The 17,240-nt window shown below is 50.4% G+C and overlaps 1 protein-coding gene across 2 annotated transcripts; it reads left to right on the plus strand.

Annotated features, from left to right (window-relative positions):
- The first annotated feature begins 7,471 nt into the window (after positions 1-7,471).
- On the plus strand, positions 7,472-12,806 carry LOC138741779 (LRRN4 C-terminal-like protein). Of its 2 annotated transcripts, none has more exons than XM_069896065.1 (2): positions 7,472-7,751; positions 10,494-12,806. In XM_069896065.1, the coding sequence occupies exons 1-2, from the start codon at positions 7,706-7,708 to the stop codon at positions 11,369-11,371; spliced, it is 924 nt and encodes a 307-aa protein (XP_069752166.1). In that variant the 5' UTR covers positions 7,472-7,705; the 3' UTR covers positions 11,372-12,806. The 2 variants fall into 2 exon arrangements, with proteins under 2 accessions (XP_069752166.1, XP_069752167.1); XM_069896066.1 differs by having other exon boundaries at positions 10,497-12,806.
- Positions 12,807-17,240: the final 4,434 nt, after the last annotated feature.

Genomic DNA, 17,240 nt, shown 5'->3' on the forward strand with positions numbered 1-17,240 from the left:
GGGGCCAAAAGAAGGGGGAAGTTGACTATTACATGGTATTGACAATTACTCCACAGTAAACACTAATGTTTACAGGGCAACAACTGAACAGTAGAACTGTCCAGAGACCAAAAGCCAAATTAAATACAGGTGGTGCCTGCCTGTTTTCTATGAGAGAACAGAAAGGTGGCTTTTGATACCTGCATTCTTTGACCCCGGTTCTACTCACTATACACCCATGATTCGGTGCTATCTACAAATTCGCTGATGAGTATGGGTTGTATAAAAGGGGGCGATGAGTCAGTGTACAGGAGGGAGATTGAAAATGTGGCTGAACAGTGCACCAACAACCTGGCACTCAATGTCACCAAAACCAAGGAACTGGTTGTTGACTTCAGGAAGGGAAAACCAGGGGTGGACAACCCAGGAATCATTGGGGGATCAGAGGTAAGAGGATGAGAAAATGTAAGCTCTTGGGACTCATTATCTCGGAGGATCTTTCCTGGACCCAACACGCCAATTGACATCATGAGGAGAGCACATCAGCGCCTCGACTTCCTCGAGAGCTGGCGAAGGTTTGGGATGACAACGGACACCCTGGCATATTTCTACAGAGGTGAGGTGGAAAATGCGCTGACCAGCTGCATCGCGGTCTGATACGGGGACACCAATACCCCTGAGTGGAAAGCCTTGCAAAAAGGGGGCGGACACGGTCTGGGGCATCACAGGCGAAAACCTCCCCCACCATCGAGAACATCTACAGCAGTGGTTCTCAACCTTTTTCTTTCCACTCACATACCACTTTAAGTATTCCCTATGCCCTAGGTGCTCTGTGGGACTACTTATGGTGGGATGTGGGTGGAAAGAAAAAGTTTGAAAACCACTGTTTTAACCATCCGTCATTGACTCGTTATGTGCGGGGTTTCAGAAGTCCCAAAGGAAATGAACCAATGACAATTTTTCTCAAGCAAAATATTTCAGTAATAGTTGGGTCTAGAGCAGTGATTCTCAACCTTCCCTTCCCACCCACATCCCACCTTAAGCAATCCCTTACTAATCACAGAGTTCTGATAGCTTAGGGATTACTTAAGGTGGGATGCGAGTGGGAAGAAAAAGGTGAAAACCAATGATCCACAGGGAGCACTGCCATCGGGAAAGCAGCAGTGATCATCAAGGATCCGCACCACCCAGCGCGGCCTCTGTTCTCGTTGCTGCCTTCGGGAGAGAGGTCTAAGGGCCACAAGATCCGCACCACCAACTTCAGGAGTAGCTGCTACCCCTCCACCATCAGACTTCTTAACGACAAGCACAATCAGGGACTCATTTAAGGACTCTGTGTCTGCCTGTCCCGCATCGGACTTGTCAGCCACAAACGAGTCTGCAGCTGACGTGGACATTACCCCTCCATAAATCTTCGTCCGCGAAGCCAAGCCAAAGAAGAATGTACTCTATGACAATAAATCGGAAATATCAGCGTGGAATTATGTGGTAGTTTCATCCGAGATATTGGGGAAGGACAGTGAGGGGGTGTTCGGTAGTTAGGCAGTGGGTTGGAGGAACTGGAGACTTGGTGTGAAGCACGATGAAGTCAGCTTTTGTTTCGCTTTAGTCAGGATTCAGTGAATCAAAAAGAAAGGTTTATTGTTTGCATAGCTCATCCTAAGTGCTGCCAGGCTCTGCATGACTGTGCAGCGAGCTGTGAACCATGCATACATTTGCTCCCCCTCAACCCCTCCCTTCTGTCCAACTGCCCAAAAAAGGCGAGGCAAATAGAATTGCTGGAGGAAACAAATGGGTCAGGCAACCTCCACGGTTAGACAAAGCCAGTCTTGAGGTTCAAGAATAAACAGTTGTGCTCACATCCTGCAGTGTGCGTCAAATCGCAGAGACTAACCTTTCACCTGATTCTGCCTCTGTGTGGCTTTCCACAGGCGGCAGACAGCTGGAGACTGGCTCAAGGGCGGCTGGAGGGGCACCTGGTGTCAGAAACGGGATGTGGGGCACAGAGCCAGGGTAGGGGGCGACGAGAGCGCTGAAGGGCTCCTGACCACGTCAGGGATTCAGATCTGGAGCCTGGGCCGCCGACAAGATCTGTGACTCTGAGGGGATTCTCTTTGGCCTTTCTTTCTCTGACCATAAATTTTATATTTAGACTTGCAGCATGGTAACAGGCCCTCGAACCCGTGTGGCCCAATTTACACCCTATCAACCTACAACCCCCGGTACAATTGGAACTGTGGGAGGAAACCGGAACTCCCCGCCCCAGGGAAACCCATGCAGACATGGGGAGAGCGTACAAACTCCTTATAGACAGCGTGGGATTCAAAGCCCGGTCCCAAATGCTGGTGCTGTAAAGACGTTGCACTGACCGCCACGGCGACCGGTGACCACAAGAGGTGTTTCAGGCAATTACTGTTGATGGCGAAACCTAACAATAAATCGAACAATGAATCTTGAATATTAATTAACTCTTGTTCCTAACCGCAAATAGAGCTTTGTCTGCTATTAGACCGACCTGGAGTCAGGGCCCCATTTTCATTTACATCCTGAATACCGCTCCTGAAATCAGAATCAGAATATATTGTCATGGACATGTCATGTGATTCAGTGTTTTGTAGCAGATTGCAAATGTCGTATAAACATTATATTACAAAATAAATAAGAACAGTTCAAAGAAAAGAAAAGTCAAAGTCAGGCCGTGTCTTTGGTTCATTGATCATTCAGGAATCTGATGGCGGGGGTGGGGGAAGAAGCCGTCCTCGTGCCGCTGGGCGCTCGTCTTCAGGCTCCTGTGCCTTTTCCCCAGTGGGAGCAGAGTGAAGAGGGTGCTGGGGGTCTTTGAGGATAGAGGCTGCTTTTTTAAGACCCCGCCTCATGTCGATGTCCTCGATGGAGTGAAGACTGGTGTCCATGATGTCACAGGCCATTTTTTTTCCTGTCCTGAGAGTTGGCGCCTCCGTACCAGGCAGTGATGCAATTGGCCAGAATGCTCTCCATGTGGAAGTTTACGAGAGTCTTCGGTGACGTCCCGAATCTCCTCAGGCACAAAGTCTAGCTGCTGGCGAGCCTTCTTTGTGATCGCATCGAAATGGAGGCTCCAGGTCAGATCCTCGGAGATGTTGACGCCCAGGAAGTTCTTGACCCTCTCCACTGCTGACCCCTCGATGAGGCCCCGTCCCCTGGATCCAATTAACACCTTTTGTTGGTCTGGATTCCTCCCTCCCCCCGCCCCTCCACTGTTGTTTGAATTCTGAGACTTTCTGATCTATCCTGCTTCTGCCTTTTCCGAAGAAGGACTCAGACCTGAAACGTCGGCAAGATATCTTTGTCTCCCGTGGGCGCTGAAAGGTCCAGCTGAGTTCCTCCAGCATTTCGGTGCATTGACCTCAATCACAGCGTCTGCAGCCTGTCATGTTTCACCCAACACAGCCTGAACATGCTCTTTCTTTTCCCATCACAGAGAAGACTCAAAAATGTGAAACTGCACACCGACAGCCTTAAAGACAGTTACTTTTCCACAACCATTGGGCTTTTGAGTGAATTCCACAATTATCACGCTGTCCTTGCTTGGTTCGAATTGATCTTTTTTTTCCACGGTATATGTAATACTTTACAAGGCTGTACAAATGTTAGAGATAATTTTAAATATTTAAATGTAGACATAAAACATGGTAACTGGCCATTTCAGCCCATGATCTGCCTGTGCTTTACACCCCCCGGTACATTTCAAATGGTGGGAAGAACCCAGAGCCCCCACCCCCGGGCAAGACCCATGCAGACACAGGGAGAACGTACAAACTCCTTACGGACGGTGTGGAATTCGAACCCCGGTCCCGATCGCTGGCACCTTGAAGGCGTTGCACTAACCGTCACGCCATTGGTGCCATGCCCGTGGGAGTACCAGGTTATCATATGACAAATAATCTGCCATTCCTTGATCGATTTGCCCAGCTGATATGGATCCTGTTGTAATCTCAGATGGCTTTCGTCACTGCAAACAATACCGCCAACGATTGCGTCTCCTGCAAACTCTCTTAATCGTTAACATAACCGATGAACAATGATCGTCCCAGCCCTGGATAACACCACAAGTCATAGGGGCTTCATTCTGGAGCAGCCGGGCCTCTTCCCCTGAGGATGAACCCAAGCTCCACTCCAAGTCACGAGCCGTAGATGGCGCTGGAGAGCCAATCACAAGGTGTGTGCCAATGATGGGTTGGGGAGGCTTATTGTGATGCGTGCGTGTGATGCGTGTGTGTGTGTGTGTGTGTGTGTGTGTGTGTGTGTGTGTGTGTGTGTGTGTGTGTGTGTGTGTGTGTGTGTGAGATCCCTGTGCTGACTTTCCCTGGCAGGCAAATATAGGTCTTTTGTCTTTTGTTACAATCGACCTGTGATCAGACTCATTGCATCTCAGACCCGCCGATCTTGTTCTTCACATTACTCCAGCCCACCCTGGATCCCATAGTATTTGGCAGACCATGTTCTAGATCAGTGGTTCTCCACCTTTTTCTTCCCACTCACATCCCACTTTAAGGAATCCCTCTGCCGTCGGAGCTCTGTGATTAGTAAGGGATTGCTTAAGGTGGGACGTGAGTGGGAAGGTTGAGAATCACCTCTCTGGACTCAAGTGTCACTGAAATATTTTGCTTGAGAAAAGTTGTCATGGGCCCATTTCGTTTGGAGTTCGGAAACCGTGCACATAACGAGGCAATGAGGGATGATTAAATCAGTGGTTTAATCCACCCACATCCCACTTTAAGTAATCCCACAGAGCACCTAGGGCATAGGGAATACTTAAGATGGTACGTGAGTGGAAAGAAAAAGTTTGAGAACCACTGTACTATTTGATGCCAGAATTACAACAGGCCTAATTTGGCATCTCATTGCACCAGCAATGTTCTTGCCTTCAGGTTCACACCTTGTCTGGGTGCACCAGCCACGATTAGCTGGAGAGGACCAATCGCCAAATGAACACCTGGACAACTTTGGTCTCCAACCTGTCTGTGGTGAAACCCCTATTGTACTTATGTGTGTGTGTATGTAAATGACATGGCCTTTCCCTGGTTGAACCCGCTCTCACTGGCCGGCTCATGACTCCTTCCTTTTCTCCCCCCCCCCCCGTAAAGGCTGTCACGCCACAAGCCAGCCCCCCAGTTCGAGTCTGGGTTAGCAATACAAGGAATCCCATCCATCTCTTGCTCATAAAATCCTTCAGTTCCAATTACTTCAGTCTTGTGCAACTGATGGTGCATCACTGCCACCGAACACTGGCAGTCCTCAGGTTGCTGAAGAGTTCAGTTCCTGGAGAACTGTCTGTAATTGACTCCATGTCACAGACCAATACAGGGTACGTCACCCCTGTTATATTGCTTCATTCCATTGAATGATCCTCCAAACACTATTTCATTTTTTAAAAAATGTTCATTTTGGACACACTGCATGATAATAGGCCATTTTGCCCCACAAGTCCACGCCACCCAATTTACACCCCATTAACCTACACCCCTGTAACATTTCAAGAGATGGGAAGAATCCGGAGACCCTGGGAGAATATACAAACTCCTCACAGAAGATGTGGGACTCAAACCCCGGGCCTGAACCGCTGGCGTTGTAAACCGTGTTGCCCGATAATTAAATGAATGGAATATACAGTAGAAATCCGAAAATGCAGACTGCTCAGGGGTTGAGTCAGTCTGGATTTTTGGATTTTGCAGATCCTTCCTCCCTTCTTAAATTCTAAAATCTACGGAGGAAGAAGAGATGAACATGGAAATTTTGATAGTTTATTCATGGGCGAATACAGCCTGCTTCATTCATCAAAATGAGCAGTTTTTGATATAGATTTAGGCTGTGACGCAGCTGATCAGTTCACCTTCCACCACACCTCCGTTGACATTTGCCAGGGTCTCCGGTGTCCCAAACCTCCCGAGAAAGTCGAGGCGCTGATGTGCTTTCCTCATGATGCCACAGGCGCATAGGGTCCAGGAAAGAACCTCACCCTCTCTGCGCCTCTGATCCCTCCCCCCACCACCATCAACAATCACTGGATCATCCACCTCTGGTTTTCCCTTCCTGAAGTGAGCAGTCAGCTCCTTCGTTTTGGTGACACTGAGGTTGTTGTTGGTGCATCATTTGGCCGAGCTTTCAATCCCCCGCCCCCACCACTTCCCACCCCACCCCCCTGTACGCTGACTCATTGCCCCTTTTTATGCAGCCCACTACCATGGTATTGTCGGTGAACATCGGGCAAAGCCACACGGTCTTTGGGGTAAAGCGACTAGAGCAGGGGGGAGGCTAAGAAGGCAGCCTTCTCAAAATGGCCAAATGTCCTTCCCAAAATAGTCACCAACAGGTTGCCATTTTAAGAAGGTCAGCAGGAGAACCCAGCATTTTGGCTGTGCAGTAACACTGGTCTTAATTTATGTGCTATGTAACAGACTGTGAGTGCTCTTTTATTTTTGGCCAGGGGCTCTGGGGGAGATGGAGGGTGAGGCATCCTGTAAACATGTTTCCCTGCCTGAAGCTGTGAAACAATTGGCAAAGCGACTTGCCTCCCTCACAATCTCATTGACCTCAGCATTTTTCAAAAAATTATGCAGTGAGAATCCAACCTCGGAGTGGTCAAGATGTGATTTGACTTGTGCACCTAACCTCCATAGCTGGCTTGCTTCAACCAGTGAGGAACGTGTGCGACAGAATAGTGTGTCCACCATGCCCATCTTCCTGTTTCCTCGCTGAGCGTTAGCTCCCAGTCCTCCAAAGGAGACTGGCTTAAGTGAAGGAAAAAAAGACTTTTATTAGTATGATTATCTAATTTTCCAGGTCAAATTTCAGGGTGCGGGTGGCCAGGGTGAGGATCCTCGGCCGCGGTGTGGTGGGGCTGGGATCTCGTCGGATGGCGGGCGGTCAGGGCCAAAAAGGGGGCGGTTTGGCTTTTACATGGGTCATACAAAACTTTGGGGCCAAAACGAGGAGGGGGGGAATCGACTATTAGACGATTACTTTACGGTATTTTTTGAGGTGTAAATTTGCCAAAGGAAAATCACAGGTAGGCTGCCCAAAGCCCCCATAATCCTCGTTTGCCATAGGCTCCCCGACAGTCATGTGACCCTCCGCCACCATTTTGAAGGCTGATGGGAGATGGGGGAGAGGGGAGGGGGCTAACAGCAGCCTTACCCTAACCCCAATAAGGACGAGTAAGCTTCAGCAACGCTGAAAGAGGAATGGGAGGGCCATGGATTCCAATACACTCTGTCTCCGTGCATCTGTCTGCTCTTTAATTACTTCCAGGCTCACTGTAATGTTATTAAGATATATCCTGGCTTCAACAAAGAAACCCAGTCATGAATCCTTCCGATGTTTTCTTCCCCAAAAAAAACTTAACTGACCACGCTCTGTAATCCCACCCTTTGATTGAGCAACTCTTGGAGCCTTGCCGGGAAGTTGTAGGTTACGTCAGTGTCCGTGCTTCATATATAGCTAAACAGGCTCAGGGGAACGAGAGAGACACAGAGAGAGAGAGAGAGAGACAGACAGACAGAGACACAGAGAGACAGAGACAGACAGACAGAGACATAGAGAGACAGAGACAGACAGAGAGAGACAGAGAGAGACAGAGACAGAGACAGAAAGAGACAGAGAGAGACAGACAGACGGACAGACAGAGAGACACACTCACTGACTGATACCAGTCTCTGGAAACCTAAACCTGAGTTCAGACGGGGAAATGGAAGAGGTGAAAACAAAGATGCAGAAAAGTGAATTTTCTCCAGGTAATTTTCTCCATTCTCTTTTAACTCTTTTGAGTTCTGAGTTGTTTTAAGATAATGATGGTGCTGTACAGAGGACCGAAGGAACTGCTTGCACTAACTGTCCAAGTCTCTAGTATGTACAGAACAGCGGATGCAAACTTTGTCCTGCATGTGTGTTATGTCTAGGTGTATGTCCACATGTTTCGCCGGGCTGCACTCGTGCAATCGGAGGGCGATAAATCTGACTTGATAAAGAAAGAAGTAAGGAAAAAGTGCTTTCAAAGTGCCGAACAGGTGTTGCTGGCCTGATCACTGATTCTCCTCCGGCCGTCCCCACCCCAATGCTGCCTCCCACCATCTCCCCTCCATCGAGCTTCAACTGTATCCCCAAGACCTCTCTATTTCTTTCCCACGTTGCAAATGTGAGGGATGTTGATCACTCATCCAGATGTTTAGCGCTAATCCAATCCAGTTGCCGACATTCCAAGGGTCACCAGAGGCTGCAAAGGCTGGCAGCAAACTGCTGGAGGAACTCGGGGGACTAGAACACAGAACAATGCAGCACAGTTCAGGCCCTTTGGCCCTCAATGTGGTGCCAGCCCATTCATCCCTTCCCAAAAGGAGGGGTGCAGGGTCTGGATCTGGAGGGTCCACAGACCCCCCCCCCCCTCACTCCACAGGTGCTGCTCAATCTGCAGAATCCTTCTGGCAGGTTTCTTTTTTCCCTTTCTTTTCAATTGATTTCCTCCCCCCACCCCACCTTGCCCCGTCGCCCACACCCCCAGGCTACCTATCATTCAGCCAGCCAGTCACGCTTTGCATTGAATCGATAGCAAAACCAGAATTTTGAGGACGAGCCATTTGAGACGGCGGTGGGGGATGGGGGATGGCACGGTTCGTGCTCGCGGCTTCAGCGATCTGGGTTCGATGCCGACCTCTGACACGGCTTGCACCACGTGGGTTTCCCCGTGGGTTGCTTTTACACCCAGAAGGCAAGCTAAGAGATTAGCTGGCCGCTCGCTGTGGGCGGCACCTCTCCCTCCAATCTCCTGGCTGAACAGGTGTTGGGAACGGGGCCGCCTTGGGAGAGGACAGTGACCCGATAGGGCCAAACGGCCCCCAGCCCTGTGTGGTATATGAAAAGGTGAAACGCGTGGGGATGTTACGTCAAAGTTGTAGCAGATGTTGGTGAGGCCGATTTTGGAGGATTGTGTGCAGTTTTAGTCACCAAACTACAGGAAGGATATCAATAAGATAAAGAAGATTTACTAGGATGTTGCCCGGACTTCAGGGACTGAGTTACAGGGAAAGGTAGAGAAGATTTATTAGGATGTTGCCCGGACTTCAGGGACTGAGTTACAGGGAAAGGTTAAACAGGTTGGGGCTTTATTCCCTGGAGCGTAGAAGAATGAGGGGAGATTTGATCGAGGTATTTAAAATTATGAGGGGGACAGACAGAGTAAATGTAGGTCAGCTTTTTCCATTGGGAGTAGGTGAGATTCAAACCAGAGAACATGGGCTAAGGGTGAAAGGGGAAAGGTTTAGGGGGAAACTTCTTCACACAGAGAGCGGTGGGGGTATGTAACGAGCTTCCAGCTGAAGTGGTGGTTGTGGGCTTGATTTTAACATTTGAGAAGAATTTGGACAGGTACATGGATGGGAGGGGAATGGACTGGCTGAATTGGCCTGTTTCTGTGCTGTAATAAATTGTTCTCCGGCCCACAACTATTCACCGTGTTCCTCAGTTCATTTCCTCGAACAGGTTCACAAGGAAAAGGAAGAGAAGTAGGCCATTCGGTCCATCGGGTCTGCTCCGCAGATCCACACTGAATTAAACTGCTCTCACATCTCGTCCCAAGATCCAGCCTTTTCCCTTTATCCCTTGACTAATTAGCTACCACCAATCTGCCTCCGCGGTTGTGTGTGACAATGAATTCCACAAATCCATGACCCTCCGGATTAACCCGCTGGACTCTGCTCAGTTTCCGGGGACGACCTGTACTCCAAGTCCCTGGTGCTCCGGGACTGGTTTTGTACCCAACCACCAGTTGGTTAGTACTGCAGTTTATCCACAGACACAGACCAGAGTATATATTATGGAAGGTTAAAAATGGTCAGATTCCAAAGGGTTAATACCAGGCAGGCAGTTTACAAAAAAAAACCCACTGGCCTCAGGATCACAAGGAAGGCATGTAAAGGTCCCAATTTTTAATACCAAGATCCCCAGCAGGAAAATAAGCGACAAGGCACATTCCTTCGAGGACCTCGAAATCCTCTGAGCTTCTCCAGCCAACAATAGGAGTTTGTCTTCTTGGTCAAGCTGTTGTCTTAGGTAATAAAAAAACCCAGGAGTGACCTTTCTGTGCATTCTGTCAAAACCCTTGCAAAGAGCTTTTAACCGCCAGAGTATCTCCTGCTTGTTGCTTTAATTACGTCATTTCAATTAGCACCTACTTGTGAATTGTGCATAGCATTCTCCATAGTTTCTGTAGTTACTGAATATGAATTCTCAAATATTTCAAATAATATCTGTTTTAAAGTCTATATGTGCATTAACCTACTCTAATTTTACCAATTTATCTCCCAAATATTCCATTACAATGGTAATGTTGTAAGATGGTTATAATATGAATGTTTGCCCTGTGACGCTGCTGCAAAACACCAAATTTTGACAATAGATTCTGATTCTGATCTTTGCTGAGTTGACTGGCTGAGTTTGTCCAGTGTTGAGATTTCACACCTGCCTCTTTTGTCTCCGTCCAGCAGGCCAATGTTCTGCCATGTTGGTTCTGGCTGTGTTCTTCAGTGTGGCTATCTGGAAGGAGGCGAGTTCTGCTTCACTGAGCTTGGGCACTACAGGCCAACCTGTGATCTCAGAGCAACAGCCTGACCTTAACTGGAGCTGGGGGGCTCTGGTGACCAGAGGCTCCAGGACGACACGGAGAGGGTTCATCCGCTTCACCTTGGGCGGCGAGGACGACTACGTGGACGAGGAGGAGGAGGAAGAGCCCACGCTTCCGCATCCCCAACTGGGCCCCCTGAACCGGTGCGACTACCATCCTTGTGCCCACATGCAGGTGCCCTGTGCTGAGCTCCAGAAAGCCCAACTGTGCCTCTGCCCCGGCATCTCAGGCGGGGATGTCCTGCCAGAGCAGCCTAGGATCCAGCAGGTGACAGTGACGTCAGACCACCAGGCCAGCGTGCACTGGTGCGAGCCGCCGTCCGTGGTGAGCGGCTACCGCCTGGTGTTCTGGCCACGGGGCTTCTCGGCCAACGTCACCACCCAGCTCATCTCCGACCGCCATCGGGTCTTCACCCTCCGTGGCCTGGAGGCAGGCACCACCTACGTGGTGTGTGCCTTGGCCTTCAACCCATCCGGTGCCAGCCTCCTGGCCAAGCAGGACCAGAAGGGCGCGGAGCCCGGCGTGGGGCCCTGCCTCGCCTTCACCACCACCTCGGTCCGCCGGTTGGTCCTCTACATCTGCATTGGCCTCTGCCTCCTCTTGACCCTCAGCCTCAGCTGCATCCTGCTGAGGTGCTACTGCGCCAGGCGCCGGGACCCTCCGCCTCCCTCCTCACTGGCTCTCGGCCTCCGCAACCCAACCTACGAAGATGACAAGAGCAACTTGCAGGTGGCCTAGGATTCCACCCCTCCACCCTTGGGACCAAGGATGTTTGAACACTGAACCCCCACCCCTTCCGCCCCCTTCCTCCCCTGCTGGAGGAGTGAGCCAGGTCTTCAACGTTCTGGACAACCCCAGTGATGCCAGGGAAGCAAACAAAGCAGGTAGAAGCCAGAAGCAGAACGTCCAGAGTCAGTTCCACCATCAAAGCTAATTGTTCAATTCTTTTAGTAATGAAAAATCACTACCCTCCTCTCCTTCTCTATCCTGAGTGGTGGCACCTTGTTCCAGGTTTGTTAACTCTGGTCCACAATCAAGATTCAAGATACCTTTGTCATCATGTAATAGAACTGAACATGTAATATTGCACAGAATTACAGTCTGCCTGTCAGAAAGCGCCATTATTGTCGCTCCTTACGGTAAGAGAAGCAAAAGTGCGCTCCTTTGGAGACACTGAGTGCCCCCCAGCCCTCCCACACAGTTCGATTCAGGGTCTGCGTCACAAGAGGGAACGTATGCAGGCCATGCCCCCCCCACCACCCACCGACCCGCAGATTGTATTCAGCAACTCATAGCAAACGACAGTTTGTTTCCCCCCCTTCTTCCCCCTACACCCCAGTGGTTACCCTAAGGCTCACCCCAGTTAGATTTGTTCCGACGCTGACTCTGGCTTGATCTATCGGCAACCCAAGGTCCAGGTCCAAATTGGGAAGCCCTTCAGCGCCTGAGTCCCCTTCTTGCCCCTCAGCCACCCCCCCCCCACCTCTCGAATCCCAGTTCCCCCCTGAGCAGGTCTCCAACAGCCCCGTGCGGGTCCCCACTGCCCCGATGGCTGACTGCCCGCTGCCTGGCCATGCCCTCTGGCCGTTAACCCACTGCCTCCCGTCTGCCTAAGAGTTTCATGAAGGGATCGCCACTCATTCTCCTGAACTCCCAAGAACTTGTCAACTCAATCTGTAATCCTGCTGGGGGTGGGGGACTCTAGCAGCATCGGAGAAACCTTCATCGAAACACTAACCGTTCTTTCTCTCTCGCGGATGCTGCTCAACCTCCTGGGTTCCTGCAGCAGATTTTGTTTCCAGATTCCAGTATCTCCTCACCCAATTGTGTGTCTCCTCGTGAAGCAAACCTTCATCCCTCTTTCTTTAGTAAAAACACCAAGCTGGAGAAACTCAGCAGGTCACAGTGTACTTTATGTAGAACACTACAGCACAGTACAGGCCCTTCGGCCCCCGACGTTGTGCCAACCCATGTATTCCTTAAAAAAGTACTAAACCCTCCCTCCCTACCCCGTAACCCTCTATTTTTAGATCCATGGGCCCGTCTAAGAGTTTCTTAAATACCCCCAATGTTCCAGCCTCCATCACCACTCCCGGCAAGGCATTCCAGGACCCCACATCTCTCTGTGTAAAGAGAGTGAGAAATAGGGAAGGGAGAGAGAGACAGGGAGGGAGGGGGTGAAAGAAAAAGATGGGGAAAGGGGGAGAGAGAGATGGGGAGGGAGCAAAAGAGATAGAGAGAGCGAGAGATGGGGAGGGGGGGCGAAAGAGATAGAGAAAGAGAGCAAAAGATGGGAGGGACGGGGGTGAAAGAAAGATGGAGAAAGGGGGAGGGGGGGCGAAAGAGATAGAGAGAGAGTGAGAGATGGGGAAAGGAGAGAGGGGGCGAAAGAGAGAGAGATATGGGGAAAAGAGGAGAGAGGGGGAAGGAGAAGGGGTGAAAGAAAGGATGGGGAAAGAGGGAGAGAGAGAGATGGGGAGGGAGAGGGGAGAAAAGAGAGAGAGGGAGAGAGAGAAGGGGTGACACTTGTTGACTGTAGTCTGGTTTGACTTAATTCCACTTTAACGGTGATTAAGGGTATTCGATGCACCCAAGCATGGTCCTACAGTATCCCTTCATCTAAGAACCCCCACTATCACCCTTCACAGTGTAAGTCTTTTCCTGCCCAGGTATGCCCACCACAGCCGAGCAAACTGGACAAAAGGTTTTATATTCATTAGGGTTTTTTTTTCCACCAGGTTAATGTGAACAGATAAAGAACAGGTGGAGGGACTCAGTGGGTCAGACACTGTCTTGGGCTGTGACCCTTTATGGAGGCTTGCTAAAGGTTCCCATCCCAAAATATTAGCTGACCCTTTCTGGCCAGGCATGGTGTCTGAACCTAGGAAATCCTCCGTCCACTCAGTATGCAGTCTTTGTGTTTCTGAGGGTGAAAACGTTGCTCTGTGAGACTCAGATGGGCTAAAATCGCCTCCTTCTTTGTGGAGAGGAAAGAGTGGAGATTATTTAAAATTTAAATTTAAATGTGGACATACACCACCAGTCCAGCTCATGAGCCCACGCCACCCAATGTACACCCCATTGACCTACACCCCCAGTATGTTTTTTTGAAGGAAACCGGAACCCCCGGGGAAAACCCAGGCAGAGACAGGGAGATCATACAAACTTCTCACAGTCACCGCAGGATTCGAACCCTAGTCCTGATGGCTGGGTTTGTAACAGCCTTGCACTAAATCAGATTGAATCCCTCCCTCCTGCATACATTCAAGCAGACTGCGTCTGCCCATCTGAAGGACAAGCAGACCAGAGTGGGAGAGGGGGTTTCAAAGCTCTGAGCAACAGCACAGCTCAGAGGTATGGAGGCTGACATCCGAAAGCATGCCTGGAATGTGTCATGAGTTTCTGACTCACAAGCATTTGCCAAAACTTTGGGAAGAACTTTGAAAACTAATGGCTGACGGCCAACGTTGGGGAAAGCTGAGGCTAACCGCTTAAATTCCACGCCCCACCCTGACGTGTCTGTCCGCGGCCTCTTGTACCGTCCCACCCCAGACTGCCCCATAACCTGGGGGAGCCAACGCTAGATTTTCCCGTCCGGGAGCTCTCCAACCAGACGGGCTTTAGCATCGACTTCTCCAGTTTCTGTCAACCTGCTCCCCAATCTCCCGCCCTTTCCCCTCTTCGGCCCTCCAGGTCTCCAGCCCCCCCTTCCCCCTTCCCTCTCCATTCACAGAGCCATCCCCCCCTGCGTATTATTCCCTGCCAGTCGGCAAACTTCCCTCTTGCCATGCTGTGATGGGGAGAGTTGACTGAAGAGATAAATTGAGGAACTCTGTCCCCTCCATGACTCACTAGGGAATTTTGTTACCATTGGATGATGAAAGAGCTGGAACCTGCAGTCACAAGGAAGTTGGGTTAGCCTGAAATGCTAACTGTTAGCTAGAAGGAATGCAATGGGCCCAATGGCCTCTCATAGATTACTGCTTTCTCAGTTCTTGTACATATTATTGTCTGTTGTTTATTATTATTATTATTGTGATTCAGAAATAATATTAATTCCTAATCTTTCTGTACAGTTTTGATGTCAATAAAGCTTATTTTTATGTAAATTTCTGCCTTTTCTGCATATTAATTTTATTTTGTGCTCGACTCCGGAAGGAAGAATTCAGAGAAAGGATCAGGGTAAGAGTCCCTTAAACAAGCCCCTGATTGAGTTCGTCATTGAGGAGTCTGATGGTGGAGGGGGAGCAGCTCTTCCTGAACCTGGGGGGGGAGGGGGGTGTAAGCCATGCGGCACCAAGACCTCTTTGCTGATCCCAGCAGCGAGAACAGAGCGAGTGCTGGATGGTGCAGATCCTTGATGATAGCTGGTGCTGCTCTCCTACAGCAGCGTTCCCCTTAGATGTTCTCGATGGCGGGGAGGGCGTTCCCTGCGATATCCATTTGCAGGGCTTTATGCTCAGGGATATTGGTGTCCCCACACCAGGCTGTGATGCAGCCGGTCAGCGCCCTTTCCACCGCACATCTGTAAAAATTAACCAGGGTTTCTGGTGTCGTACCGAACCTCCCTCCGCAAACTCCTGAGGAAGTAAAGGCCCCGACGTGCTTTCTTCACGATGCCATTGGTGGAAAGATTCTCTAATACTGACTCAGAAAAATTTGCCCACTCTCTCCACCTAGAACCCTAGAATACTACTGTAGGTTACTACCATCAAACCACACAGGCACAGTGCAGTTTTAATAGACTGGTATACAACTAGGCTTTGAGGCCTTGGTCTTACCTCTGTACAAGCCTAGGCCAGAATGAGGGAGAAGGGATCCCCCAGGGCTTATATACAAGGTCACCAGGTGAGTCACCTAGTGACCTAGTGGTGTAATGACCACATGCATGACAAACCACCACATTCAGCCCCCCCTTAAAAATTGTGACTGACCCTCCCCCCACCCCCTCTCTCTTTGCACCTGTTCATGTTCAGTATTTGACACAGTTTCCTCTTCCTTCAGGGGGCCAGGCGGGGGCTGCCAGGGCCTGGGGGTCTTGGCCCTGGGCGAGGGTATGGTGAATGGGTGCAGGGCTTTCTGCCCATGGAGGTGTATTCATCTTCTGCTCCTCATGCTGCTCGATGGGGATCCGCAACCCTCCCGTGTCGACCGTGGTTCCTTCCTGCTGAACCTCCGGAGCCTGTGGTGCTCCTGCGTCGTCTGCTGTCCCGTCCTGCCGATCTGTAAGGGTCTGTAGTTCTTCTGCGCTGCCTACGTCTCCTACCGGTGTGAGGTCCCTAGTGGCCACTGAGTATTCCCGTCCATCCTCGAACGCAACGTAGGCGTAGTGAGGGTTCGCGTGCCTCACTTCCACGGGCTCCACCAGCTGGTCTGTCCTGTGGCATCTGCAATGCTTGCGGAGGAGGGCCAGTCCTGGTGACATCAGCCATCTAGATAGCACGGTGCCTGTCGCAGCTTTCCTCAGGACAAGATATGGTCATGTGGTGTCACGTTAGTGGCGGTACACAATAAAGAGCGTATGGCGTGCAGAGCCTCCGGTAACACGTCTTGCCACCTTGCTACTGGTAGGTCCTTTGCTTTGAAAGTTAGTAGAACCGTCTTCCAGATGGTAGCGTTCTCCCTTTCTACCTGCCCGTTCCCCCTAGGGTTATAACTCGTAGTGCGCCTGGTCGCAATGCCTCTATTCCTGAGGTACTGTTGAACCTCGGTGCTCATGAAGGCATGAAGGCAGCACCCCTATCCGTGTGTATATAGCTAGGGTACCCACATAAATTGAATATAGATTGCAGGCACTTTATTACTGTGGCTGTGGTGACATCAGGACACGGGATAGCAAAGGGGAACCGTGAGTACTCGTCGATAGCGTTTAGGAAATAGATGTTCCTGTCGTAGGATGGGAGCGGGCCTTTGAAGTCAAGGCTAAGCTGCTCGAAAGGCCTGGTAACTTTTATTAAGGGGATGCTGTCTGACTGGTGGAACTGCGGTTTACACTCTGCACAGATGGGGCAAGCCCTGCTTATCTTCCGTACCTCCTCCACTGAGAACAGGAGGTTTTGGGCCCTGACAAAGTGGAAGAGCCTCACAACTCTCAGGTGGCCCAGCTCGTTGTGCAAGCTCTGCAGCTAGGACATGTGATTAAGGGCCACACAAGTGCCCCTGGACAATGCGTCTGATCATAACGTTGTCCAGGTACGGGAACACCGCCTTTAAGTGGTACTCGTCCACTATGTGGTCCATCTCTCGCTGAAACAGAGATACCTCATTGGTGATAGCAAAGGGGAGGCAGAAGAACTGGTACAGCCTACCATCCGCATCGAACACCGTGTATATCTTATCGCACTTTCTAATGGGCAACTGATGGTACGCTGCCTTGAGGTCGATAGTGGAGAACACTTTGTACTGGGCAATGCTGTTTACCATGTCCGCAATACGCGGAAGCGGGTATGCATCCAGCTGCATGAATTTGTTGATGGTCTGACTGTAGTCTACAACCATACGCCTCTTCTCCCTGGTCTTCACTACCACTACTTGTGCTCTCCAGGGGCTGGAACTCTTTTCTATAATGTTCTCCTGCAGGAGTCTATGGACTTCTGCGCTGATAAAC

This window comes from Narcine bancroftii, chromosome 8, assembly GCF_036971445.1.
Source record: "Narcine bancroftii isolate sNarBan1 chromosome 8, sNarBan1.hap1, whole genome shotgun sequence".
NCBI classification, from domain to species: domain Eukaryota; kingdom Metazoa; phylum Chordata; class Chondrichthyes; order Torpediniformes; family Narcinidae; genus Narcine; species Narcine bancroftii.

Excerpts from the sequence above, each read along its gene's own strand:
- LOC138741779 (XM_069896065.1), top strand. The coding sequence starts at position 7,706 with ATGGAAGAGGTGAAAACAAAGATGCAGAAAAGTGAATTTTCTCCAG. Across the intron at positions 7,752-10,493 it reads GAAAAGTGAATTTTCTCCAG|CAGGCCAATGTTCTGCCATG; the intron begins GTAATTTTCTCC and ends GTCTCCGTCCAG.